This window comes from Agaricus bisporus, assembly GCF_000300575.1.
Source record: "Agaricus bisporus var. bisporus H97 unplaced genomic scaffold AGABI2scaffold_4, whole genome shotgun sequence".
Classification (NCBI taxonomy): domain Eukaryota; kingdom Fungi; phylum Basidiomycota; class Agaricomycetes; order Agaricales; family Agaricaceae; genus Agaricus; species Agaricus bisporus.
This window is the reverse complement of record NW_006267367.1, coordinates 1,972,983-1,998,917: the sequence shown is the minus strand read 5'-3', so window position 1 is coordinate 1,998,917 and position 25,935 is coordinate 1,972,983. Positions and strand designations below refer to the sequence as shown.

Here is a 25,935-nt window from a genome sequence, read left to right as displayed (position 1 = left end):
ATCACATCCCATACAACTCATCCTGCTCTTTCGTCCTCTCCGTCTGGCCTAGGTGATTTGCGTTCTATATCCCGCAAAACCTGGTCCCGGTCTGCCGATGATTTGAATCAAGTGTCTGCCAGCAATTTAACTCCCCTCAATATCTCTTTTCAAGATAAGATCGTGGAGTACAGGAGTCGAAATGAAAGCAATGCGAGTATGGCAACACCTTTGAGCTCGCCTATTTCGCCCCCTGCAGCAACCAACAATATGCGCCACCCGTTCCCGCGTTCGCAGCCTGATTCACCTGTGCGTCTGGTACCTCAGCTGCGTCAGCCGCCACGTCCAGATGCCAAGCCACCACGAAGTGCTACATTACCTACCGTCTCTATCTCCGTTTCTGCTCCCACGATAGAAGGGAGCATAGAGTCTAGCGAGTCCACATCGACGCGTGGCAGTGCAACATCTAATAAACCTCGACCCCCTACCCTCGCGCATAAACGTTCGCAATCATTCACCCCCAAGCCTCAAAAACAATCAACCAATACTCGGTTCGTCCAGAGCCCGAAAAGGAAGGGTTCCGTGTCGGCTGAACGGGAGCTTGAGCAACAATATTCTCAACCAGTTTTTGAGAATCAAGCGCAATCACCGTTTTATGGACAGTCTATGACACCTATGCGTGCTGCTTTCGCCTTCCCTGGTATGGCCACGACGCTTAAATCTACCTCTACTTCTACTCAGCCGCATCGTGCCATGAATCTACGACCTCCAACTATAGTAGAACCCGGCCAAAATCAGGCTTCAGTTTCCTCTCCCCCACCTGATGACGTTGCAACGCCGAGAAATGCACGACGCGCGTCTCAGGTCGTCTATCATTCAGGCTTCATCAACCGACTGGCGGATACTCAGTCCTCTTCTATCCCTTTCCATCTTCACTACAACACTTCTGGTGGTGGTCCTGGACCAAGCACCTTGGCTAAGGGCTGGAAAGGATATAAAATGGAGCTGAAGGGGACGAAGCTGTTCTTTTATAAACCGCCAAGCGATAGAAATGCGGGGATTAAAGACCTTTTCCCTACTGGGCTGGTACCGCCGAGTTTAGAAGATGAAGAAGATGACCACGACGGAGCTGAAGAAGATAGAGATGTTATTGTTATTGGAAATGATCCTTTTGCGGCTGGGGGTAATACCATGTTGGACTTGGACGGAAAAGGCAAAGGAAGAGAGGATACCTTGGGGTATGGTGGTGGAAGGAAGAGACGAGCGTTTTGGGGAAGGAGAGTTCATCCTGATTTAGTTAGGGATATGCAGACGGGAAGGTTGGAGAAGGGGACGTTTGAAGCGTTGACTCATGAAGCTGTTTTTGCCACCACGTTTTTTAAATGCGATACTGGGGAAGATGCAGACGAAACGGAGTCACTTCAACGAAAACGGTCGTCTCAGGATCCGGAAAAGGAAAGGGAGAAAGAAATGACAATTTGGAAGTCATTCGCTTCTGGGATTGCTCTTTCATTACCCTCGGTCGTTGGTCGACAACATTTTGAGAATGAGTTCATGAGATGTTGTGGGTATCTCGTGAGTGGAGCTAAAGAAGGTGAAGAGAAGGAAAGGGATATGAAAAGGGTTGGATGGTTGGCCGATGAATACCTTAAATATCATGGCGCGCCTGTGGTTGGTGAAGAAAGTTGGAAGGAGTGGAGAAAGGAGGTTGTACCTGATATACCCATTGGAGAAACGAACGCGCTTTCTTCCACGTCTGCCTTACTCGCCGTCGATGAGTCACCGAATCTGGGAATGTTTTCGCCGAGACCCACGAAGGAAAACATAGTCTCTCTTATGAATGCGTTACAATCGGGCTCAGAGACGGATCTGGGCTCTTCGCTTTCCCGTCCTATTCCTATGGCTTTTCCTTCTGCGTCTCAATGCCCGGCGCCAACGCCAACGCCACCTACTACTCGAATTCCTTGGATCCAATTACAAGAAGAGGGATTATCAAGAGAAGTTTTATCCGCTTTCGACCCATATTTCATTGCCGAGAGTTTAACCTTATTCCATCGATCGATATTGGAATCGGTTCCGAAGTTGTTGACTTTGGAGTATGTGTTGTTGCCGCGCGATGGTGATGACAGTGGTGGAGGTCATGATGTAGGGGAGGTTTTAAAACCGATTTTCGGGAATGATGATCGACCTAATTGGTTGACGAAATTGATTTTATTGCAAATTTTGGGTCAGGATATGAGTAATAATAAGCAGAATCGTCAAGAACAACTGTCTTATCTTCCTCATCATCCTCATCATGGTCATCCTCATCATCATGGTCATCATCCGTTACAAAACCATCGAAAATCCGACGATAAACATCATTTGTCTCAATCTCAGTCTCAACCGCTCTCATCATCTTCCTCTCTTCCCCCGCTTTCAACGTCTCCTTCGGCAGCGGCGGCAACAATGGCAACGATGACACCGACAGTGGCTTCGAAAACGCATTCGAGGTCGGAAGTGATCAGTTTTTGGGCTAAAGTGGGTGAGATATGTCGGATGAATGGGGATGAATGTTCTTGGAAAGCGATTTTGGAGGCTTTATGTTCGAGACCTGTGGCTAGGTTGGAGAAAGTTTGGAAGAGAGTTGATCCGTTGGCGTTGAATGCTATTGAAGAATGGGTTTATCCTCCTCAGCAACGACCGGGGTTTACCAACTCTTTTGGTCCGACCACTATTGTCACTAATGGTAGTGGGTCGTTGATGGGAGGTCAGGAACCGAGGGTGACGGCTTGGGGTGGGGATGTTCGTATGAGGATAAATGAGGTACTGGGGAAGATGAAGGATGATCAGATGTTAAGCGTCGACGCCTTACAGAGAGTCAAGTCGTCTTTCGACGGGATTCGAGGTTCACTTGAATCATGTCCCAGGGAGTTCGTAGTGGATGAAGAGACTGGTGGTGGAGAAGCGGTGTTTTCGGAGGATATGAAGAGGATGGTTGCTTTTTGGAGACAAATGGCTGATGAACAAGGTGGTTCAGTTGGGAGTTTGGCGACGAAGTTTCAGCGAGTGGATCAATTTATGTCGCTTTCGCTTGCTGCTGAACCTCGACGTCATGTTCTATTTGAACCTCATTTTTGGACGAAATCCCCATCATTTGGGATGTCCTCCTCACCTCATGCGTCATTGGTTCCTCTTCTTTTCCCTGAAGCTCTACCTACTGTAACTCTCATTGATCGATCACAGTTGGTTAGAGGGAGAGTGGACAGTGACGCTTCCGATCTTCACTTTGTCCGTGGTATGGACCCTCAACTTCGGATTCTGCAGAGGTCGGTGCAGAATGAGAATGAGGTGACGAAGAAGGCAATTATGGGCACGGGTGGGACGGTGATTAGTTTGCATAATGGGGAATTGTATTTGGTGGTTCAACCTGGTGGGATGGAAATGGATTCGAGACCTTCGTCGAGGGCACCTTCAAGACCTCCTAGTTCTGTTGTTACGGACACCGGATTCGCTTCGCCAGCGTTGGGAATGGGAGAGGTGAACATTGGTGGTAGACCGCCGATGAGTCGTGCACCTTCTATTCGTGTCAAACCAAATACGTCTCACGGACTGGAGAGAAAGGCGAGCATGGCAAAAAGAAACTCGTTACCTTCGTTATCACAAAGACAAAATTATGTGATATCGGAACGATCATCGGACCCGCCATTGAGGGTGCTTGTACAAGCTGGGACTTTGAATGCGTTGGTTAATATTTTGGTGCATGGGTTGAGGAATGTGTCGGTTTCGGTGGCGGATGATAATGGGGAGATGACGTTGAGAGAGGGGATGACAAGGGATTTGGTTGTTGATCGAGCGGAGTTTGCGAGAGTTTGGTGGAATGTTTTTAGGACTTTCTTGACGCCGCTTGTGTTCTTTGAGGTGAGTCTATCGGTTATTTTTTTATTATATGCTGCTTGGCCGGGCAATCCCTTGATGAAATGAATGAACTGATTAATTTCATCTCCTTTTTCATTCGCCATCCTCTTCTTTCTTTCGCAGTTTCTTCGGAAGATGTATATCACCACTCAACCAGCCGGCTCTTCACCTTCTGTGACTGATTACCTCGAAGTCCTCGCTTCTCGGACAAGGGTGCTTGAGCTTGTGTCGGATTGGTTAACGGCTGGTGGAGGTGCTCAAGACGTTTTGGATGAACCTCAGTTGTATACAGCTGTGAAGAACTTCCTGAACACGACAGCAGACCATGTTTTGTTCAAGACGGAGACTTTTGAAGAACCGGATGTTGCGATTGCTTGGGTTGGATTGATGAAAAGCAGGACGACGTTACAAGAGTTGTTCGGTTCGCAAACGAAGAGACCGATGAGTCAGAAATTGCCACTTGGGACGTTGAGGAGGGGAAGTGGGGCAACGATAACGGGTCTTGGTAGCAGTAGTACGAGTGGAGGAAGGATGAGAGGAGTGGACGTAAAAGAACTGCCAGAGTTGGATGGACTAAACCCCGAGGATCTTGTAGAGATGATCGATGGCATGGCGAGGGCTGCCCTGAGTAATGTGACCGAAGAGGTGCGTCAAGTTTCTTCAGTTTTTATAGTGTTTATTTGGGCTGAGGATCCAAATCAGGATTTATATGCCACGGCGGAACTGTTGGAGCTTCAAACATGTGATAGAATCGGATGGTTCTCCCCTCGAGAAGTTGGGACTATGGATGAAGCCGTCGAACTGCAGACCATGTATACTCATATCCATGAAGTTGAACCATCCAGTTTCATTTCGGAAATGAATCAAGATGCTTTGTATAGGCTTTTGCCGCCCGGTATACGAAGTTGTATACGTGCTCATGGGATCATCCGAAAATGGCTTATTTCGAAGCTAGTCGCGCCGAGATTGGGTTTACGAACGAGGCAGACGAGGATGGAGTTGTTCCTTCGTGCGATTGAAGTTACGAGGTTGAGGAATGCAGAAGCGAACTCGTTGCATCATATTGAACGTCCTTGTGTACGTTCCTTTGTCGAGGCGGTGATTTGTTCGGCGATTATGAGTGTGGAAAGTCGATTGCATCAACGTCCTTGGCAGTTGATCGCATATAATCGGGGTTGTACATGTGATTCTTTGGCGGCGTTGCTGGCGAGGCCGACTTTGCAAGCAACGAGTAGTATGGATTGTTTGACAGTGGACATGGGGTGGTTGATTGAGAGGATGTTGGAGGTGATTGCTTCCCCTGACCTTGTCGAGTCGTCGGGACAAGAAGGGCAGAGTTTAGTTAACTTTGACAAGCGAAGGTGAGTAAATTTTGTTGCTTTCTGAGGGATTTTTGGATTGATGAAACCGTTTCTCAGACACCTCTGTAATTTGATTAGTCGGACTTTCTCGCTTCCTAACGTTCGAAAGACTCTTCATTCCGAAGACGCTGCACTTAGAGGCTTCGAGAGACTCAACACCGTTGAAAAAGAAGTACTCTACCTTCAATTTGATCATCGAGGAATCCGAGAAGAGTCGACGCGAGAAGCTCTAGGCGTCAACACGCCGTCTTCTATCAAAAAGGTTGCCAAACCTTTCCAAAAACTCGTCGCATTCCAGATGGAGAAGAACCGACGAGACAGAATCATGCGCGCGAAACTCATGAAGGAGAAGCAGCAAGAACAGTTTCGGAATGATAGAAGGGAAGATATGCTCAGCAAAGCAATGCGTCCCCGCAAACACCCGGCTTCGACACCTCAGAAACAACATCGTAACAAGAAGAGCATGTCCGCGTTTCTCAGTTTCATGCGTCCCATATCTAGCGCATTTGGTGCTGACCTCTCTGTGTCGAGTGGTGGAGTGAAGAGGACGCCGGAGGAACTGGATTTCCCTACGATGGGCAAACCCTCGTTAGTTTTGAGCGTGATGGACGCCAAGGTTGCTCAGTTTATCAATAACGAGAGGTCATTCACCTTTCAACTTGATACGGAGGATGGTGGGCATTATATTCTACAGGCTATGAACAAGAAGGAGATGACGAGATGGTTGGAGACAATCAATAGAGTGACAAGCATAGTGGCAAAGAGAAGGTCAACTTATCTTGGGCCTACACCTCAAATTCAAGATCATATTCATGAACAGCCTGCCGCTGCGTCAAAAGATCCTCATGCTGGTAAGACTTAGTGTGCCTACTTCCACCATGGCGTATTGACCAATCTGGATATAGTGTTTGGAGTTGGGCTCGAATCGTTGTTACAGCGCCAGGCTGGCGTGCCTGTACCCTCTGGATCTATTCCCGTCGTTATTGATGAGTGCTTGAGTGAGGTTGAGTTACGCGGACTGACTGAAGTTGGGATTTGTAAGCGTCTGCCGGTTTCACGGCGTTCTTGGTGGCTAACATTCGACGTCAGATCGCATCGCCGGTGCAGTGTCTGAAATCAACTCGTTGAAAGACGCGTATAATCGCGGTAAGAGGCTGTGCGTCAGGTCATCAAAATAGTAACTGATCCTAAACTCAGGCGAGCACCCCATTACGAAAATCACCGATATCCATGCTGTGTGCGATCTTATCAAGACTTGGTTCAGAGTATTACCGGACCCAGTGTTCCCTTCATCCTCTTATCACGATATCATGGATGCCATGAGTGAGTAGAGTTTCCTGAGTTTCATCAGCAAGTACTGATGCACATCCAGAAATCGAGAACCTGGAAACCCGATTGTCAGCTATTCGCAACGTCGTACGATCACTCCCTCAAGCCAATTTTGACCTTTTGAAGCGCGTATCGGAACATCTCGATAAGTTAGTTTACGAGTCTCATCTCACGACTTGGCCTGAATCTCCTCTTGTAGAGTGACGGACTATGAAGAGCACAATCATATGACGGCAGAAGCACTTGCTATCGTATTCAGCCCCAATCTACTGCGAGCTCCACAGAACGATTTCGTCACTATCCTAAATAATATGGGTCAATCCCACAAGCTCGTTAAAGCGCTTATAACCCACGTGTGTCATTTTTTATTAATTGCGTATATTCCGACTTAGTAACCTATCAAAGTTCCAAAATATCTTCGATGAAGCTGATCCGGAAGCAGAGGAGATACCATCTGAAGAAGATGACATGGAGTCCCCGATTCTAGAGGAAGACGAGGACGAAGGAGAAGAGGAATATCCCACAACAGAGGAATCCGATCTGCGGGATCATCTTCGTCCTATGCATTAGTTTCTTCTAATACCCTTACTTTATACCCCGCTTTTCTCTCATGATTTTTTATTTTTTGTCATTGGAACTTCTCGTTTTCCTGACCGCAATACGTGTAACTATATCAAAATTTAGTTTTACCCCATTTTCAATGAAGCCAATCGAATTCCAGCCACAGTTGAACCTCTGATTGTGACAATAGCTTATACCTCGTCGCTCTCTGCGAGGCCCTGCGGCATGTGCCTCTTTCAACGGAATCGGGAGAACACGTCTTTGCAGCGAAATTGGTATGCAAATTATATAACTACCGTGTTTGTGTCAATGGCAGAATAGGGGTGGCCTTTGAGTTGTATATGTAGATAAGTTGCAAGTGATCTTGTGAAGACAAATGATTGACGCTCTAATAGTCTAGTTACATAAGAAACCTCAAGGCCTCAAGTTTTGTGACTCCCACGGAACCCTCGCCACGCGGCTTCTGGAAACTGATTAGCTCGGTGCTTCCAGAAGCTAATGTAACATGCGTCCTATGCAAATTTTAGCTCTTCAGCATTAACCACATTGCAATTACATGCACGAGATGTCTGATATCCCCCAGCCGTCCTACGAAAGTCCGCTAGCTGAAACTAAACCTGAGGAACATGACGAGGTGCCCATTCAGGAAAAATTTTCAACAGCCGGTGAGCAGCTCCGCGACGTTCGTTCGCCCGTCCGGGAGACCTGACCAAATGACTCAGAATTACAACTGCATTTGCGACAAATTCGTCAACTTGATCTTCAATCCAAGTCCGAATCCCGAGAGTTGCGAAAGGAAATTAGCCATCTGGACAAGAAATTGAAGGACAGGGAGGGCCAACGCCGCAAGCTGCGGGAGATCAGCAAAGAGCTCGAACTTGCTCAGAAGTTCCTCTCTACAGCTGATAGTCTAAGTCAGGCTGATGCTGTACGAGAAATGGAACGTCTGAACGAGGAGATTCTCCAATTGACCTCAATCATGGCGTACGAGTATCTTCAGATTGGAGAGAAAAAACTTCCGACGAAGAAGGGTCAGGGATTCCTTCTTAGGCGTAGTCCTTTGATACGCAAACTTGGGGGCAGCCTTGATCTGATCATGGCCGAGAACCTTGTCGATACGTCCGCGATACAGATAGGATGGCAATCAATCCTCGTACATTGGTGCTGCAACTTAATTCAAGAATGGGTATTGGAACATATGGATTTCGATTTTGATTCATGTTTCCTAAATATGTATCAATATATTTCATCGAAAAGTAAGTCGAGATTTTTACCCCGATATCGAAAGCTGACTCGTCAATTATTTAGATGATCCTGCCATTGCAAGAAGATGGCGCTCCATAATTTACGGAGTGACCAATGACATCGCCGAGAAAAGACAAAGGATACTCGTTCGTCAAGTCCTCCAAGCCCTCGCGGACTTGCCCGTCCTCTGGGGATACGTTTTCGATCAAGGCGTCTACAACTTCATATATAAAGAATTCAGGCGACGCATTGGTCCCATAATTGAGCAATGCTTCATCCTGCGAGCGATGCTTGGCCACGACATCGCTTCGACTGAAATTCGACCTTACCTGATTGCCTCAGGAACAAAATACAATCCAGAATTTGCTGATTTGTATGAGGATGGATTAGATGAGACGGAAGAGGAACTGGGTGGTGCTGTCGCTTGTTCGACTACTCTGGGTCTTCGTTGTATAACTCGATCACGCAACTCCGACGGTGGCTTCGAAGAGAAGACTGAGCTGATTTTGAAGCCAAGGATCATTCTTCTTGGTATGCTGAAAACAATTATTTTGTAGATAGCACCGAACGAATGTGTATAGTGATTATTGTGGGGTTTAATTGGTCCGGTTGGCTTGGGATGAAAGCGCGAATTTTTTTATCCAGCGGGTGACTCTTCGTCGAGATTCAAGAAGCGCATTTTCCGAGAGCTGAAATAGCTCAATCATTTGAGCTTCATATTCACTCCGTGCGATTGATTACAACAAGTTGAAGATCAGCACGAACTTAACACGTGTAGGACCTCGGGTTTTCCTGATGATACTTACGCGACTGGGAAGCCTTTCTCATCCGGCAGCTATACGAATCTATTTCTAGAATCCATTGACGGCCACGATTTCGGTCACACTTGTGGCACATGGCTTCTTTCTGGAAGCTTTTGGGCGTCAAATAGTGTTCTTCTTACTTCAACCATCACGACTTATCGTATTTTCAAGGATGGAGCGACCTCCGACTACTAAAGCGCCAAGACATCCACCCCAGGGGGGAGGTGACTATTTACCTATACCTAGTGGACCCCAGGAGGATTATACGAGGCAAGGAGAGGACGATTCTGGTGAGCTCGAGGATTGTTGTGAGTCGGCTATGAGGAAGTTGGCAATCGGCATTTCGTCGACTGTAAGACGTGGCGACGATGAGCCCGTGATGGAGATGGAATCGGGAAGGTCGACACGTAGCCGAGCTAGGAGGGTGGGTCCTTCTGACAAAAGGAGAGAGAAGCTATTCGCGGATATCGAGCGAATACAAGGACAAATTGCGGAAAGAAACGAAAGGAATGCACGTAGAAGAAAAAGGTTGGAAGAACTCAAAGCCCAAGATGATGCGGAGAAGTGGGAAGATGAACTGTATCAGACTAGAGTTCAGGAACTGAGCGAGGCACGCATCCGGATTGAAACATCTTCCTCGACTTCTACACGGGATATCTTGCAGGGAGTGCTGCAGCTCAACGAGAAGATCTCTCGTATTGCTGCAGAAACTATTGGAGCCGCCGTTCCACTCTCTGTTACTATACGTCCCGATCTCAATATTCCACACGTCATTCGAAAGACCCTCGGAAAAGACTTTTTGTTCTTATTTCAGAGCGATATGGATCATGTACTGGAAGATAAACAGCTCGTCCAAGCGGTGCTGCAGATCTTCCTTGCAAGTTCCTGCGCTGACCTCATCAACCGCTGGACTCTTGGGTCCAATCATTTCAACCGTGGCATGGACAAACTCTATGATCGAATACTACATAAAGGTGCGCTTTTCCGTAGTATCCATCAAGATCGAGATTTGAAACTCACAACTTCCAGAAACCCAAATGGTAGCGGGAAAATGGAGGCAATTGGCCTTTGAGAAAATGCCGCCGGGAAGGACTTTACAACAATATGCAAACGTCTATGCGAGAGAGGTCCTGCAGATCTTAGAGTGTGCGGGTTGGGGTGGCAATAGGTTACAACTGCAGCCATCGATCAAGGAGTTGATGGTGATGGCGGATGAGCTGAGGAAAAATGTGAAGATGGACATGATAGCGAAAGATCTTCAACCATGGGTGGCTTTGCCCAACGCAGAGTATCATCCTGTGACTATGAAGGACGTGGCGGATAGGTTTGGGATGGAAAGGACGACTGGAGCGGAGCGACTACATGTGCTGGGGAGCACGGCGATCGGGTTGAACGCATATCGGAAAATCGAGGGTTCAACCCCTAGGTCGACATTTCGAGTTGTACATGAGGCAGAGGTATTGTGCGTCGAACCACTTCGAAAAAGGTCGTCGGGCACTAAAACGCGGATCCCGCGATCTGATTCGACGTCGCGACGCCTATCTCGTGGCCGGTCTTTCTCTATGTCGTAACTCTGAAAGATTTTATATAGTAGTCCAGTGTGCACTTGAAAATGTTTCTAGCTTTCGTTCTAGTCAAACAGCTCCGTAACACAATGGCTAAGTTGCATCAAACTTTCCCTGGAACAACAGCGTGCGAAAGAACTGGACACGTTGATGTAACACTGCTGTAATGTGCATCTAGACTTAAATAAAGGAGAGTGAACGTAGTCCAAAACGTGCTTCCCACCAACGTAACATCCATCCCGGCATGTTCAACTCAGTAACTAATCCTCGCCGAAGCAATGCACACCCATCCTCTGAACACAGATCCCCTAAACGACGCATCTCCCAGGCTTTTACAAACATTCCGAATCGCATCAGCAAAGTCTTCACTTCTAATCGTGAACCTGCGCGCGATCCAGAACTAGAAGAGCTGGAAACTCAGGTGAAGAGGCTTCAAGAAGAAGAGGAAGGTTTGAATACAAGGCTGCACGAGCTGGAATCAGAGTTGGGAAATACCAAGTGGAAACAGGAGAATGAGGTCAAAGAATACGAGAGGATTACGAAGGAGCTAGCCGTGGCACAAAAATTTCTATCCACGGCTGATAGTTTGTCTCAAGCCGATGTTGTTCAAGCCGCGGAAAGTCTGAACGAAGAGATTTTCCAGCTCACATCGATCCTTGCGGACCAGATTCAGCTTGGAGATAAAAAACTTGGTGCAGAACATCAGGCAAGGTTTCGACAGAAAATCTCTGCGTTAGGGCCGGCGTTTTTGGATGGGATCATACCCCTAGAACTGGATGATCCGCTGGCAATACAAATCGGATGGCAGGCCATTCTAGCTAGCTGGTGTTGTGATATAGTTCAGGCCTGGGTACTAAGGGGTTTGGGGAAGCAAGGAATCAACAAAGTCATTGATGACGCTTATCAGGGTGTGACGACACAGAGTGAGTGTTTCTTTGCTATTTTTCTGGACTTAATTACTGACTAGGCTATTGTTCAGGTGGTCAAGCTATTGGGGGACGCTGGCGCTCCATGCTCCTTCAGGTTGCGGACGAGGTTCCGCCCGACACCCGCGAAGAGCTAGTTCAACTGGTCATCCCTGCTTTGATTGCGTTACCCGTAGTATGCGGATACATTAATTCTCAAAAGCCACACGAAGACCTAGGAAACGCTTTCCACCAACGTATTGGGCATCTTCTGGATAAATGTCTCAACCTCCGAAAGAAAGTGGGAGAAGAGTTCACATCGGCCGATATTCGGCCGTATTTTATTGCGTCAGGGGACGTATACGATCCCGAGCGCGCTGATCTGGAATACGAAGACGAGAGGAATGCCGCTCCGAATAATGAAGGGGAAATTATTGCGTGCTCGCTAGGTGTGGGTTTATATTGCACACGTAGCAAGCAGAGTTCGGGTGGCAGGTTCTTGGGGATAAGGGAGCCGATATTGAAGCCCAAAGCAGTTCTTCAAAGGACTCTAAAGGAAATTACGGAGCCCTTGCCGGAGTAAGGATAATTATTTCTCTTTAGATATTTCCTTGTGCTGTACTTTCTCGTATTCTGAATTGTTATATACATATTTTTCTCTCCCGACAACGGTGGCCGCCTGGCGAAATGGCATCGCGTCTGACTACGATATCGGTAATCAGGAGATTGCAGGTTCGACCCCTGCGGTGGTCATGTAATTTTTGGTATCCCCTAATATTACTGCGATGTGCAAAACGTGGTGTCACGAAATTATCACTGGCTGTACTATTTTCTGCCCCAGAGCTACAGCAGAGCATCGATTTTGTCAATCGTTTATTGTCCAAACATTCGTGTGTGGGGGGTTAGGACCACACAGACAGTAAAGGCCTTTACTATCGCTAGGTCCTGTAGAATAGAAGATGTTATGATTATCTTGGATGACTCTGCAAGCAAACCTTAAAACAGTCTTCACTGCCAAAAAATCATTCACGCCGCTCCGGGCCAGAAGCGCTGTCAGAGCTTTCTATCATCTATCACCACTTAGTTATACTCACAGTTAATACTATTAAATGTCTTTACGTTGAGTTCCCAGAATACTGAAAATTGGTAAATCTACACCGCGATATCGATAATTAATGGTCCAAGATTGAATTATTGCACACAATCTCGACTTTAAATCTACCATCACATTTCAAACGAGAAATCATTTCTCGATCTTCCGCTCTCCAACATGTCTCCACATTAACCATCTCATAACGAAACTCCTTCGTACCATAGATTTTCCTCTGCTGCAGCATTCCGTGTAGATGAGAAATCCATTGTGGGTCGTGATCAACCTCTCCTTCCACCTTCTGTATCCACTTGCAAGCCTTTAGCGACGGCAGGAATGTAGGGTACTGGAGCATCTGAAGAAGCCTTGAATGGGCCGATGAAGGAACGTCGGTAAAAATCAATTGTGTTATTCTTGGAATTTGTCGAAGAATCGATTCGATTCGATGCCAAGCGATCAATGGTGAGGCAATTATCTCGAATGATTCCAGCGACGGCGGTAGCGCAGCCACGAAACTGTCAAAAAGATTTTTGGAATCTTGTCCTGGCCAAATGGGCCAGGCAAAATAACGAAGGGACGGGAAGCGGAAGAACTCCAGAAAATATTTGTCCCAATATTTCCTGGTTGGAGTCCAGGTGAGGCGTTCAAGCCGCGGGAATGTCACCTCCTGATCTCGATTCATCATCATCCATCCATCAGGATCATTTCTGCTGTGGACTAGGGGGGTGGTACAAGTAAATTCGGTCAAGTTGGGACATGAAAGGAGTAGGTCGAAGCAGAGCATGATTGGAACGCGATTGATGCGGAGAATACGAAGACTGTAGAACGGTATGGATGTCGGGAGTCTCCTTGACCATATATAAGTCCCCGTGTTCTGTGGAGTCCAAGAAAGCGAGAGCTCGTGGAGATTCGAGCATTGACTGACTATGGTCGAAAGCCAGTACGGTGGAGGACAATGAACGTCCATCGAGTGGAGAAGTTTCGGTGTATCCCCCGAGAATATACTTCCTTCTAGAAACGTCAACGATTCTAGAACTTTTGGGGAATTATAATCCAAGCCTCGCAAGTCCAGCTGCATGGAACTAGGCATCTGCCTTCGCCGCGCGGAATATACCTTGAGCAAGGGTATGGTAGTCTGTAAGTTCTCTTGGGAGATTTTCACAGAGAACGTCTCCCAAAACTCTGGCATATCGACAACTATGTCACGCCAATGGCTCGAAACCGAACCCAAGATGATCTGTGGACAACCTATAGGCCCGGCATTCTTTGGTTCCACGGTTGAACAGACAAGTCGGAAAATGATTATCAAAATTTCGTTCGGGAGAGCGGCTGTCGATGAACGGATCACATTGAATCGACGGCGGTACTGCGATTGTATCGTGTTGATTTGACTCTGTAGCTTTTTGAGCTCGGTCAAGAAACCACTTGTGTCGTTTCCGGAGTCGGACGCTGGTAGGTAATTAGTACCGGCGAGCTTGCATGCCAGCTTCGATTTAGTGTCGAGATCGTCCATAGTTGGAGTTGTCAGTGTGTGGAATAGTTGTGCTGGCTGCGCTCACCTGAAGATTCTTATACAGGGGTCGTCCGAAAGGTAAGCTGGGAGAATTTTCCGGAACTGCGCAGCTACTGATACATTCTTCGGTTTGTGATTAGAACCTTCCAATCCAGGATGAATTCTTTGATTGGTATCGGCTCATGTGCGTGTTATACCGGATAGTTGGATTTCTGAGTGAGTTTCGATAACCTTCGATAAGTTCAGTATATGGATATATCATGATAAAATGTGCCAATATACCAATAATAGAATTTTCTCCCTGGAGCAGTTGATCATCCCAACAACAACCAAAACTTCATTAATTTTAACTCGAAACAAACGGCGAATATCGGATTCAAGGCCTTACCTCATATATCAGGCTTCCCGTAAATAATCTCGATTCTCCAGGTCGGCGACATGGCTTTCCCCCCCTCCAACGGATTCAGCAAGGATGTTTTTCCATCCAGGCGATTTGAGCTTTCAGGTCAGCGAGACAGTACGACGTCGACACCGTTTTCACAGTGGGAAGCAACCTGACAGCGTGGCAGTCTGATGTTGAAATGTCGTGCTTGTACAGTGCAAAGTTCGCGAGAGTCGTCCGTTGGGTGGTACAGTATACTGTCCCAAAACGAACCATGAGTTTGGACCACTGTCTGGAAGACTTGACGACAGACACTTTGGAACGAAATTGTGAATTGAAAGTGTTTGTAATACATCATTAATGATCGGAATGGTTCGGACTATGTTGGCCAGTGATGCCATCACTCAAGAAGTTGTTCAACGTGTACGGCTCCGCCTTGTTCAATTTTTATCTCTCTTGATAGCAGCTGTCCTCGTGTTCAACCTCGTGGTAGCAAACCGAGGACAGTCTTCTACCTACCCCACCATGAATCGTTTTGGCAAAGGACTTCGAAACTTGTTCGTTTCTACTAAAAAAAAGGCGGAAACGGATGTCAATAGCCAGGATGCCAACGAATTACAAAACCGGAGGAGACAACGCAACCAAGTCAAACAGAATAAACCTAGGGTTGATGATGGACTATCGTCCTCTACCCGCCGTCGCTCCATATTCAAACCCTTTCCGTTGTCCACTTCCAAGAAAGACAAAGCCAGAGATCAACTGGATGCTCCGACTCGAGGAGGAAAGTCAGAAAAGAGCCCACGAGATGAAATTATACAACAACATCTTCACGACATTGGGAGACTCTCGGATAACCATACTCGATTACAAGTGAAAATCAGAGCCAAAGAGGCGGAAATAGAGAATCTGAGGAACGAAGGCAGGGATGCAAAATGGAAGGACGGACTATATGAGCAGCGCATGAAAGAACATGCTAGCGCACAAGCCTCAATCAATACCGGGTCGGCCTCGGACGTCAATATTATGGAGCTTGTGAAGCAGCTTAATAGCGAAATAGTGGCCATCGCGACCCTCGCCACTAAAGCTCCCGCTAGAGATACTCGAAGCAGTAGTTTGGAGACTATCCCCAATCTGCTTGGTGAGAAGTTCTCAATGTCGTTCAAAAATTCAGACAATCGTCTGGCCATGGGGCTCGCGCGGGCTCTTCTCCAGATCTTCTTGGTTCAACGCTGCGAAACCTTCATCCATTCATGGTGCCTCGGAAATCCTGAATTCGATGTGATTTTCAACGAATTTTATAATCGCATATATAAGAAAGGTAAATAATTTTTTATCGTTCTATGTCACAAACTTATTTCGGACGACAGAGGAACAAAGAGTCGCCGGAAAATGGAGACAAATTACGTTCGGACAACTCCCACACGACCACAAGGCCTTCCAAATCGAAGTCGCGTCGAAGTTGATGGACCTTTCTTCCTGCGCTGGATGGGAAGGAGATGTTCAGGAAATCTCTGCTCGAATGGATGTCCTTTTCAACTTAGCGGCGAAAATAAGGAAGCACGTGAAGGAAGAGATTATCTCTGCCGATATCCAACCGTGGGCAGCTGTCTCGCGAACCAAATTTGATTCTAAGGATATGAAGAACGTGGGTGAGGAATTTGGCCTCAGTCAGGTAGCAAACCCAACGGAATGTACTGTGTTGGGATGCACAGAGCTGGGATTGGCCATCAGACCAGCCGCGGCGGGGGCATCTTCAGAGATGAAAAACGTAAAATCAAGGGCGAGGGTAGTGCTTAACGAGTCGCTAGGCGTTGGTCAGCCTTACGCTTCAAAACTCTAAGAGAGACCTTCATAGGTACGGATCTCATAGACGCCAGCGTTACTCGGCTGACAGTGATTGGTTGACTTTGTTAAGGTTCATCAAGATTTCATCAAGACATACCATTCAACGTAACACCATACCCCCACGAACAAGCTAGCTTCTATACCGGATCCATATGGGCCATCTCTTTTTCATCCTATTCCTTCTACAATGTCCTTCATTCTCCGCTCCTTCCCTTACTTTTCAAACTAGTCTTCAATTTGCTGTACTATAAGCACTGTGATCGCCATCGGGATTACCGGCTTGTCAATGCCAGATTCAACGTTTAAACTCACCGCTTCAGCGGATCAGTATTCGAACTGTGACCGAGAAATGACGCGTATGATCAAAATCTCTTGATTCCGCTGGACGACGTGGCCAATGACAAAACCGATTTCTCATTATCCGAGTCAGGAGTGCGGGATTCTTCTCAACATATTTTCTTACCTTTCTAAGGACACTCATGGGTGACGATTACGCCTGTCATTAAGAGTTCAGGGCTAATCCGTGAATACAGAGGGCTAAGGAGGAGGAACCGATTGTTAAGCACTCTAACAGGGATGATCGGATAGACCACTTGTATTTTCTTACAGTATCAAAAGTAACCTGCACAGTTGGGAAACTGAAGATCACGCTCATGTTCTCTTGCCTGTTCGGTTACTCCGAGGCGGAGCATTGGAACGCAATCCAACAATTATGCTAGACATTTGCCTCCTAATTTTTTCAGCGATTATATTTATGGAAAATCCTGCTAGTTCTGCGCATGGTGTGGGCTTTCAGCGTGGTGTCCATGCGAGACCTTCATGGCCGCGATCATCGGATTTTGCCGCATCATGCGCTTCGTTATGCACCATATCGCTCGCATAAAGGACTATTTCCTCATCAACACAACCGTGCAGAATAACCAGTCCACAGATATAGATAGTGAATGCGTGCTCGTTCCAGAACAGGAGACGCAAATGTCAAATGAAGCGCCGTCGACCAGTTCATCATTTTATTTGATCTCCGAAGGCACAGTGAAAAACTCATCCGCGATGCCTTCGAAGACCGACTCCACACCAGAACTAGAGATGGCATCACTGTCGCGGCAACTACACAATTTAGAGCTAGATAACTTCCGAAGACCAAGAACCAGGGACCCTGACAATGTCAGAAGGAAACTGGAGAAGGAGTTGGAACGACTGAAGATACGTGAAACAAAAATGACCAGAAGGATTAATGACAGCAAGCAGAAATTGAAATCTTTGGAAGCACGGGATGAGGAAGAGAAGTGGGAAGATGATTTATATGAAACGAGGATAAAGGAGCTGAAGGCGGCGAATGCGATCATCGAGACTCGGTCCTCCGTATCCCAAGAAGATATCATAAACCGGGTTAGAGAGATCAACGAGCAGATCATCCACATTTCATCTGTTGTAGTCGAGTTCAGATCTGGGCGACCGCATGTATCTTTCTTCTCGGACGCTATCACGAATGCTTTTGGTCAAGATTTTCTCTCCTCACTCCAAACATCCGGGTATCACTTTGGGGATAAACGGACCATCCAGGCGTTACTTCAGATTCTCCTTGCGCGCTCATCTGCAATTGTCATCGATTCTTGGAATCCCAGTGAATACCTCGACCGTCGCTTTGACCAGCTTTATAATCGTATAGCTGTCAATGGTAAGATTCGACGTCTGTGCATCATACCGACACCAGAGCTTATGAATTTTTCGTAGAGTCGCAAGCCGTAGCGGGGAAGTGGAGACAAATGTCGTTCAAGCAACTACCTAGTGAACCAGAAAAAGAGGCTCTCCAACAATGCACAATCAACATTGTTCATATAGTTTCAGTCATCGCCTCCGGTGCGGGGTGGGGAGGAAGTGACGCCTCTGACATCCATGTTTTGGTCCGGGAACTTTTGGAAAACGCAGAAATTGTGCGGGGGTATACGAAAGCAGGAATTATATCTGCTGACATACAAGCACGGATAGCCCGTCATGGAGACACATATGATCCTGTTACTATGGAAAGCGCGTTAAATGAAACCGTGACGGGAAGTCGTGTATTGGGGAGCACGGGAATAGGACTCAGGGTGCGCCGTTCCCCGAGGGACGACGATGAGACGCTTGAAACATTGCTTCCCTCGAAGGTTTTCTGTATCCGCGGTTAGGGACTGGTTGCATAATGGGGCAATCTAGCATAGGGGCATAGGATATTGTCATCTGTCAATGTATACTGATCACAGACTCTTTCCGACTCTTCATTAGCACTATTATAAAATACGGGCAATCATACACAATGCTCTTGTACATGGGAAGTGATGGCGAAAGCAGCCATTGCTATAGCTTCATACGCGTTCCGAAAATCAATCAATCATGCATCTGTACTGTGGCAGCACCATCGAAAAAAAAACTAATTTTCAAAACCGTTTCAATAGCTTCAAATTCAGCGCTGGTCCCCGATCTCGATGGGGAATACTTTCTAATGCCTAGTATACAACAGATGAGGTAAAACCAAAAACTCATAGTGATTACTGCGTCGTATGAATCGTAAAGAAAAGGTAGTAGGAAACCGTCTAGCTAATAATTTCCTTAAGAGTGCGTTGGAGGATTACCTTTGGTTTCATAATCGACTCTTTACTCTGAATATCTCCCCTCGATTCCAACACACAACATAAACCTAAGCTGACAGAACATGCGATAATTTCGTCCTGACCTTTCAGTGATCCTTCCTTCTCGTCTTCATGCTCCAAATCTGCAGGGAGATTGGAATCATATTTTCTTCCAGGTTCGACAAAGTAGGGTCGGATATCGGTTGAAGTGATATCCTTACCTATCATCTTCCGCACTTGGAGGCATTTATCGAATAAGGGATCAATTCGCTCTCGGAATGAAGTGAAAATCTTGTCGAATTGCTCCTGAGTGAATATGTATCCGCAAAAAACGGGTAAATCGGCAAGGATCCCGACGACGCGGTGTAAGATCGTGTCTTGACCTTTTGAAGAGATGTCATTCGTAGCTCCGTAAACCATGGAGCGCCATCTCCCCGAAACGGCGTGATCATCTTTATATCTAACAGTTAGTGATAGGTATAAGAACTAGAGTAAGTTTTTTTCTTACTTTCTGACTGGATGCCTTTGTACATATTTTGCAGAGTGTCATGCAGTTCCCCAGTGCCGCAAAACAGGTCTTCGACCTCCCACGCGCTGATTATATTGGAGCAGGCTTGGACGAGGATTGCTTGCCAGCCTATTTGGATCGCCAAAGGATCGTCAATGGAAATGGACATGACAATCTCGAAATACGGATCCATTGTTCTCAGCAAAGGACTTCGCTTGAGGATACTTTTTGCAAAGCGACTATCGGGAATCCTCCTCTCCTTGACCGAAAGTTGATCGGCAACAATCGAGGTCAGCTGGAATATTTCCTCATTAAGACTCTCCATTGCCCGAACAACTTCTGTTTGGGATAAACCATCAGCTGTCGAGAGAAACCTCTGTGCGATGTTCAGTTCCTCAGTAATCCTCTTCAGTTCCTGACGTCGCAAATCCCTCTCATCAAGCCTATCCTTCACTGCTCTTATCTCAACATGGATTTCGGAGCGTCTCGCCTCCAATTCATTCCTGGCATTACGAAGATCCTGGACATCGGACTCCAATTCTGCCGAAATGGCATCAGGTATATCGTCGGAAAGACTATCGTTATACTTAACGAGTTATCGAACGGAGGGGCGGCATAGGTTTACTCTGTCTGTAGCGTGTTGCTTGTACGGTAGGAGCCATTTCTCGTTTCCGAAGACGAGAAGAATCGCGTTGTGAGGATGACATGGAGGACACAATAGTTGACAAGGATCAAGGTCTAAACAAGCGAGGATTTGTTCGATAGACCTTCACTGATCACTTGAATTCAGAATTTGGCACGTTTAGAAAGCATGTCCTGCGTACGGCTTTACGGAAAGAGGGCTTGATACCGTGGAATCTTGTCACCAGGGGATGAGGTATACAAATGTGACACATTTGATCGCATTGCAGTCCAGAACAGCTGCGGTTGGGAATAGGAATGGAACTCGGGGGCATAAGGTGGCCTTCTCGGGCGCCTATCCTTCATTCGCTCACACGAGACTTCCACGCGGAAGCTGTTGGACGTTAAAGTTCCCTATAAAGGTTACAAAGTATTTTCGGACAATCAAATGAAAATCAAAGCGCAGTGGTCTATGTTCTGTCGTGACAACAATTGACCTCGTGAGTAATGCTGACCGATCATTACAGCATTCTTAACCTGAGCTAGTTTAACAGGCGAGGCAAGGTTGTTGGCACGACACTACCATCTCCCTTTTTCTTCACTAGCTCAAGAAATGGCCTCTCGAGAAGTTTATTCTGGTTCAGAGCGCAAATTACTCCTTGCGTTCGATGTGGGTACTACCTATAGTGGCATATCATACAGGTAAAAATATCAGCATGGGGCCTCAAAAGCGCAGGTAACAAAACCGAATTTCTAGTATTTTAGATCCGGGCAAGGAGCCTGAGATTCAGGGCGTGCACAAGTTGAGCTACTGCCTCAGTAACAACTTTATGCAGCTCTGACCCTCAGCCTTTTGAAGGTTTCCGGGACAGGAAATGGCTGGCGGCACTGCGAAATTGCCCTCAATTATATATTACGACAAGAATGGTAAAGTTCGCGCTGTGGGTGCCGAGGCTGAAGGAGACAATGTCGAGGTGACGGCTGACGAAGAAAATTGGCACAAAGTCGAATGGTCAGTAACCTCGTTCTCCTCGTTATCTGGTCTCTAATTCTGATCGATTATAAAAGGTTTAAATTGCATCTGCGCCCGAAATCGAGCGACCTTGAAGCTAGCGCTGGTCACCTAAAACCTCTACCTCTGGGGAAAACAGTGGTCGAGGTCTTATCTGACTTCCTGAAGTATTTGAAAACATGCGCCGAACAGTACATTCAAGAAGTTCATCCTGGCATTGGGAGTGATGTATGGGATGGACGGGAAATCCATTACATCTTGTCGCATCCCAATGGCTGGGAAGGTCCACAACGCGCTTTGATGAGGCAGGCGGCAGAGAAGGCCGGGCTCGTTTCTTCTACAGGACGCAACCAACTCACCTTCATCACGGAAGGAGAAGCCAGCTTGAATCGCTGCATCGAGAAAGGTTTGATGACTGGATCAGTTCGAGTAAGTTTGAACATATCTTTCGAGTAGGGCCGTTGAACAATACCTGAATCTAGACTGGCGAAGGTATTTCGATCGTTGACGCCGGTGGAGGAACCCTCGATATCAGTGCCTATGCGTGCATGGCCGATGGAAAGAAATTTGAAGAGATAGCTGAGGCACAATGTGCGAGGAGAGAATCTCCGTTTGTTGCCTAATTGATAATCCATGCTTAGGTCATTTCAAGGGTTCCATTTTCGTAACAGAAGCCGCTGAGAAGCATCTCAAAAGTTCGTCGCTTTTAAAAAACTTCATATCTGTGTTCGTCGATAACCTTATTATTCTCCATCAAGCCTTCTTAAAGGGAAGTAAATTCCACAACGATATTCCCTCCATGAAGCAATACTTTGACAAAACAACGAAGTGCTCGTTCCGTGCCAGTGAGCCAAATGATCCGCATTATATCCGATTCGGCTCCGCCCGTGATAAGGACATGAAATACAAGATAACTGCTGGTAAACTCCGTCTCGAAGGGTTTGTGCTGCATACCACATTTCAGCCTAGCGGTCCGAATGACTTTAACGTAGGGCAACTGTTGCTTCATTTTTCGAGCCTTCCATTAAGTGCATCGTCGATGGCGTTTTGGCTCAACGAGCGATTGCTCATAAGCCGATTTCTGTGAGTGACTGTTAATATCATCTCATTTGAATCGCTTTAAAGCTGGAGAAGAACGTATTCCTCGTCGGTGGTTTTGCCGCCAGTGACTATCTTTTTAGCAAAGTCAAGGAGCAACTGGAACAACGTGGTCTACATGTTTTCAGACCCGACACGCAGATGTAAGCCTACAATCAAGATTTGAAACCTATTACGTGTGCTCATGAAATTTCCTTTGTCAGTAACAAGGTCGTTGCAGATGGAGCGATATCGGGTATTCTGGATAAACCTGTTGGGACACGAGTTTCGCGCTATTCCTCCGGAGTGCTCTGTTCTACTACGTTCTTTCCCTTCATGCCGGACCACATCAAGCGACGTCACACGTGTGTCAGGCAGCTCGATGGAGGGTTGGTGGTTCCCGGTTATTTCAGTGTTATCCTAGGCCGGGTGAGTCAACTAAATGCATATTTGATACTGGCCTGACTCTTCTGCAACGACAGAATGTCCAAGTTTCGGAGACTCAGGAGTTTCGCTCCCCGTTTATAAACTGCGATCGAGATTTGGATGATTTGAGGAAATTAACGATGGAAGTCACCTGCTACCGCGGTCAGTTAGGGCCAGAAAAGCATAAATGGGTAGACCACGATCCACGTACGCATCTTTTTTTTTGGTCGTAAACAAATCCAATCATAGCTACCTTCGCAGTCCAGTATCATGAAGTTTGTACCATTGAGGCGAACCTTTCAAGTGTTCCGATCCCCATGCAATTTGGTCCCAGCGGACCATATTATGAAGTTCAAGTTGACGTTGTATTGCTATTCGGTTTAACTGAACTCAAAGCTCAGATTGCTTGGACCGAAAACGTACGTTAAGTCTTTAGATACTCAACAATCCAACTGATTAGACTATTTATTAGGGAGTGGAGAAAAGGTTTGTAACTTTGACTTATACGGGCGGGGTATAACTAACCACGCGGCGTCATAGGGGCCCTGCAGAAATCATATACGACACTGATATCTAGAGGTTGAACCTCATTCATCGCAATTCTTTTTTGTTCAATTAATGTTACTTGGATCTCTGTTTGCATGTTGACTACACAACATTATCGGTAGCTGGCTCTGATTATGGCACATTGTACTTATGGCTGTTCGATGTGAAATATGACTCATTAATTTACTAAACTCTGTTCCCGCACTGAAATTCACTGACTTACTGCTCGCAGTATCAAGGGTCTGTGATATAGTATAACCGATGTCCCAGGACCGGTTTCCCCTGGTCTCAATTTCCCGTATGTGACGGAAAAGTACATGTCTGTCCTGGATTGTAATTGGGGCCTGCACCACAGATATATATTACCTGTCAACTCCCGAAATTGTCGTTCGAATAGTTCGTGAAGATCAATAAGATGGGATCCAAACGGATCAGATTTCACAAAAACGTTAGTGATGTTGATAAACGACGAAGCGGCGCGGCAGCGAGTTTAGCCGTTGATGTTATCAGCAATTTTCGTACTCCGACACATCGGCGATTGGTGGCAGCGAGGTTTCGGTCTTTACCGAAATTCGTGTGTTCCACCAATTCTCTTAATACAGAAGACGCGGCTCATTCATACTTAGATCTTAAGTGGAGGGTCTTTGAGAAAACATTGGGCAGAATACGGATTTGATATCAGAATGGAGGGAAAATCTGAAGATGAAAGCGATTAACAGGCAAGGTGAATCTCCGGATTGGCGGTGAGACATTTAGTTGTCGTTTGATGGACAATGGCGGATGAGGTTAGATAGTAAAAAAATGACGGCCAACGAGATCGTTTATCTTCTTCAAGTATTCTTTTGATCATGCTTGTCGTAAATTACATAGTACAAATATTATGTTCGTGCACCGATTATAGCCAGGGTGAAGTCTTACAGGCAACTGAAAAACAGGTTACTCCTTAAGGCTTTCCAGAGTCGGAACGCCGCTTTTCATCAAACCAAACTCTTCTAATCCATCTCCTTCTTCTCGTCACACTTCCACCGCCGTCTGTATAAGGTTTATTTCTCGCGATAACCCATGAGTCATTTGTGTAAGCCCAACCATCTTCATCCACGCCCTCTCCTTCACACCACTCTCCCTTCAGATCTCTTCTCCAATCCTCTGTTGGGATGAAATACCAATTCGGTGCGAGAGAGAATGTTAAGTTACTACTAATTTAAATTGGACAAGAATTCATTAATAAAAAGAAGATTATTTGAATTTTTGATGTATGACAGACCTGATTTCGTCGTTGGGTCCAATTCCGGTCCAACCGTCTCTTCCCCTTGTCCAAGCACATCGTTCTCCGGGTCTTAAATTTGTTTTACTCCATCCTTGTTCATTTGAAAATTCCATTCCATAATTCAACGTCGTTGGAGAAGTGGAAGAGTTTGAATTTCCACTATCGTAACGTTCGTTCTCAAATAACTCTACTTCCTTCTTCTCCGCGGACCATATTTCGTCAGGTAGACGATCGTTATCGATTAGACGTTCTATTGTGCTTTGCCATGGAGAGTAGAACATCCATTTAGCAATGTGCGGGTTGATGAGGTAGGAGAGAAGGCGATCATAACGAGAGATAAGTCCAGGTATGAGTTGTGTTTGGATGTCAGAAAGAAAGGAAGTTGCAGTTGATTGAACACTTGGATGCGTAACAACGAAGGGAGCAAGTCCTGCAAAAAGTGCAACCTCGCGTATGGGAAAGCCGGGCAAATGGACTAGAATAAGGAGAGGAAAGAAGGTGACAACGAGTATTGTGAGTATGTGGGGTGTATATGGAGACGATTTCGTTGTTGTGGGTGATGAGAGCTGCGATGGCGTTAGCGAGAGATGGTATGCATATGGTTGTGCAAATGTGATTGTGTCGGAGATAAATCCCATTAGATTTTGGATAGCTTGTATGTTGGCTTGCCATGCAGCAGTACCTTCTGTCGGTGATTGTTGCGCGGCGGGTACGGGCGAAGCACCATCATCAGAAGTAGTTGAAGAGGCATAAGGGTAGGTGGATAATATCACTCCAATGAGAATGCCGTGCGGTAATAATAGAATCATACGAGGAAAATAACCTTCTAAAGCGTCAGGATTAGTTTTTGTCGCACAGCAACATGGAGCTTACAGAGAAAGGTATACAGAGCCATCCAAGTCGCCGTGTGTTTCCAGCCTCGTTTCCAGAATAAAATTTCCTCGACGCGATCTTGGAACCAAAATACCGGTCCGACTTTGGCTACGAATCGTTTAAAATTATTTGTCATTATTGGTAATGACAGCGGGTCTTTTGATGTTAGCAAAGTTGTTTTCTCCTTTCTACGAGAATTCGCCGTTGTTGGCGAAGTGACAGGGGTACCACTACTGTTCGCGGCAGGTGGTACAGAAGTAGTAGCAGGAATAGAACCCATGAATATTTGAGGAATTAATGCCGATGCAATACCGCTTGACGCTGTATAACCTGAGCCTGACCGGTGGTGTCGTCCATTGCTAGAGTCAGGTTTTGGGAGATTTGTAGTGAACCTGTGAGCAGGATGAATGTTGTCTGGATTGTCCAGTCGGGTTGCGGCAGTTGGTATGTCGATGTAGTCAATTGTCGCCATTGAAGCAGGGCCGAGTCAAGTCGCACATACTTACATTATATGATGTTCC

General features: G+C 46.4%; 9 protein-coding genes and 1 non-coding gene across 10 annotated transcripts; 7 read left to right on the top strand and 3 right to left on the bottom strand.

Annotated features, from left to right (window-relative positions):
- Positions 1-732: 732 nt before the first annotated feature.
- On the top strand, positions 733-7,174 carry AGABI2DRAFT_184930 (hypothetical protein; the record flags this gene model as incomplete). Its single annotated transcript, XM_006460425.1, has 12 exons — positions 733-2,666; positions 2,712-3,482; positions 3,516-3,879; positions 4,000-4,521; positions 4,579-5,237; positions 5,295-6,088; positions 6,143-6,274; positions 6,327-6,383; positions 6,435-6,560; positions 6,610-6,715; positions 6,766-6,919; positions 6,972-7,174. 12 exons carry the CDS (start codon positions 733-735, stop codon positions 7,134-7,136), a joined length of 5,784 nt encoding a protein of 1,927 aa, XP_006460488.1. The 3' UTR covers positions 7,137-7,174.
- A 492-nt stretch (positions 7,175-7,666) lies between these two features.
- On the top strand, positions 7,667-8,966 carry AGABI2DRAFT_192184 (hypothetical protein). The gene is made up of 3 exons (XM_006460424.1): positions 7,667-7,792; positions 7,850-8,383; positions 8,436-8,966. Exons 1-3 carry the CDS (start codon positions 7,684-7,686, stop codon positions 8,927-8,929), a joined length of 1,137 nt encoding a protein of 378 aa, XP_006460487.1. The 5' UTR covers positions 7,667-7,683; the 3' UTR covers positions 8,930-8,966.
- A 381-nt stretch (positions 8,967-9,347) lies between these two features.
- On the top strand, positions 9,348-12,228 carry AGABI2DRAFT_117431 (hypothetical protein; the record flags this gene model as incomplete). The annotated part of the gene is made up of 4 exons (XM_006460423.1): positions 9,348-10,149; positions 10,205-10,637; positions 11,017-11,663; positions 11,720-12,228. 4 exons carry the CDS (start codon positions 9,348-9,350, stop codon positions 12,226-12,228), a joined length of 2,391 nt encoding a protein of 796 aa, XP_006460486.1.
- A 90-nt stretch (positions 12,229-12,318) lies between these two features.
- On the top strand, positions 12,319-12,398 carry AGABI2DRAFT_t46. The gene has a single exon. It is a non-coding gene; the product is annotated as a tRNA-Arg (tRNA).
- Positions 12,399-12,817: 419 nt separating this feature from the next.
- Positions 12,818-14,248, bottom strand: AGABI2DRAFT_117430 (hypothetical protein; the record flags this gene model as incomplete). The annotated part of the gene is made up of 1 exon (XM_006460422.1): positions 12,818-14,248. The coding sequence occupies one exon, from the start codon at positions 14,246-14,248 to the stop codon at positions 12,818-12,820; it is 1,431 nt and encodes a 476-aa protein (XP_006460485.1).
- Positions 14,249-15,011: 763 nt separating this feature from the next.
- AGABI2DRAFT_117429 (hypothetical protein) lies at positions 15,012-16,470 on the top strand (the record flags this gene model as incomplete). Its single annotated transcript, XM_006460421.1, has 2 exons — positions 15,012-15,948; positions 15,998-16,470. The coding sequence occupies 2 exons, from the start codon at positions 15,012-15,014 to the stop codon at positions 16,468-16,470; spliced, it is 1,410 nt and encodes a 469-aa protein (XP_006460484.1).
- Positions 16,471-17,294: 824 nt separating this feature from the next.
- On the top strand, positions 17,295-18,643 carry AGABI2DRAFT_142705 (hypothetical protein; the record flags this gene model as incomplete). The annotated part of the gene is made up of 2 exons (XM_006460420.1): positions 17,295-18,153; positions 18,210-18,643. The coding sequence occupies 2 exons, from the start codon at positions 17,295-17,297 to the stop codon at positions 18,641-18,643; spliced, it is 1,293 nt and encodes a 430-aa protein (XP_006460483.1).
- A 624-nt stretch (positions 18,644-19,267) lies between these two features.
- Positions 19,268-20,480, bottom strand: AGABI2DRAFT_192179 (hypothetical protein; the record flags this gene model as incomplete). Its single annotated transcript, XM_006460419.1, has 4 exons — positions 20,417-20,480; positions 20,185-20,364; positions 19,593-20,132; positions 19,268-19,536 (listed from the first exon to the last, which is right to left on the bottom strand). Coding segments are annotated over exons 2-4 (924 nt in total), but the record flags the coding sequence as incomplete, so codon positions are not given.
- Positions 20,481-20,785: 305 nt separating this feature from the next.
- On the top strand, positions 20,786-23,465 carry AGABI2DRAFT_192178 (hypothetical protein). The gene is made up of 14 exons (XM_006460418.1): positions 20,786-20,915; positions 20,971-21,015; positions 21,073-21,225; positions 21,282-21,654; positions 21,708-21,816; positions 21,867-21,920; positions 21,984-22,164; positions 22,218-22,308; positions 22,360-22,466; positions 22,527-22,731; positions 22,785-22,935; positions 22,990-23,147; positions 23,201-23,214; positions 23,269-23,465. The coding sequence occupies exons 1-14, from the start codon at positions 20,827-20,829 to the stop codon at positions 23,303-23,305; spliced, it is 1,767 nt and encodes a 588-aa protein (XP_006460481.1). The 5' UTR covers positions 20,786-20,826; the 3' UTR covers positions 23,306-23,465.
- Positions 23,466-24,101: 636 nt separating this feature from the next.
- AGABI2DRAFT_184925 (hypothetical protein) lies at positions 24,102-25,886 on the bottom strand (the record flags this gene model as incomplete). The annotated part of the gene is made up of 3 exons (XM_006460417.1): positions 24,102-24,470; positions 24,539-25,364; positions 25,415-25,886. The coding sequence occupies 3 exons, from the start codon at positions 25,884-25,886 to the stop codon at positions 24,218-24,220; spliced, it is 1,551 nt and encodes a 516-aa protein (XP_006460480.1). The 3' UTR covers positions 24,102-24,217.
- Between the last annotated feature and the right edge of the window lie 49 nt (positions 25,887-25,935).

Bases quoted from the DNA above. Each gene is read 5' to 3' on its own strand.
- AGABI2DRAFT_192178 (XM_006460418.1), top strand. From the start codon at position 20,827: ATGGCCTCTCGAGAAGTTTATTCTGGTTCAGAGCGCAAATTACTCCTT. The intron at 21,817-21,866 runs GTGCGAGGAGAG...ATCCATGCTTAG, and splicing joins AGAGATAGCTGAGGCACAAT to GTCATTTCAAGGGTTCCATT. The intron at 21,921-21,983 runs GTTCGTCGCTTT...TTCTCCATCAAG, and splicing joins CGCTGAGAAGCATCTCAAAA to CCTTCTTAAAGGGAAGTAAA.
- AGABI2DRAFT_192184 (XM_006460424.1), top strand. From the start codon at position 7,684: ATGCACGAGATGTCTGATATCCCCCAGCCGTCCTACGAAAGTCCGCTA. The intron at 7,793-7,849 runs GTGAGCAGCTCC...CAAATGACTCAG, and splicing joins GGAAAAATTTTCAACAGCCG to AATTACAACTGCATTTGCGA. The intron at 8,384-8,435 runs GTAAGTCGAGAT...TCAATTATTTAG, and splicing joins TCAATATATTTCATCGAAAA to ATGATCCTGCCATTGCAAGA.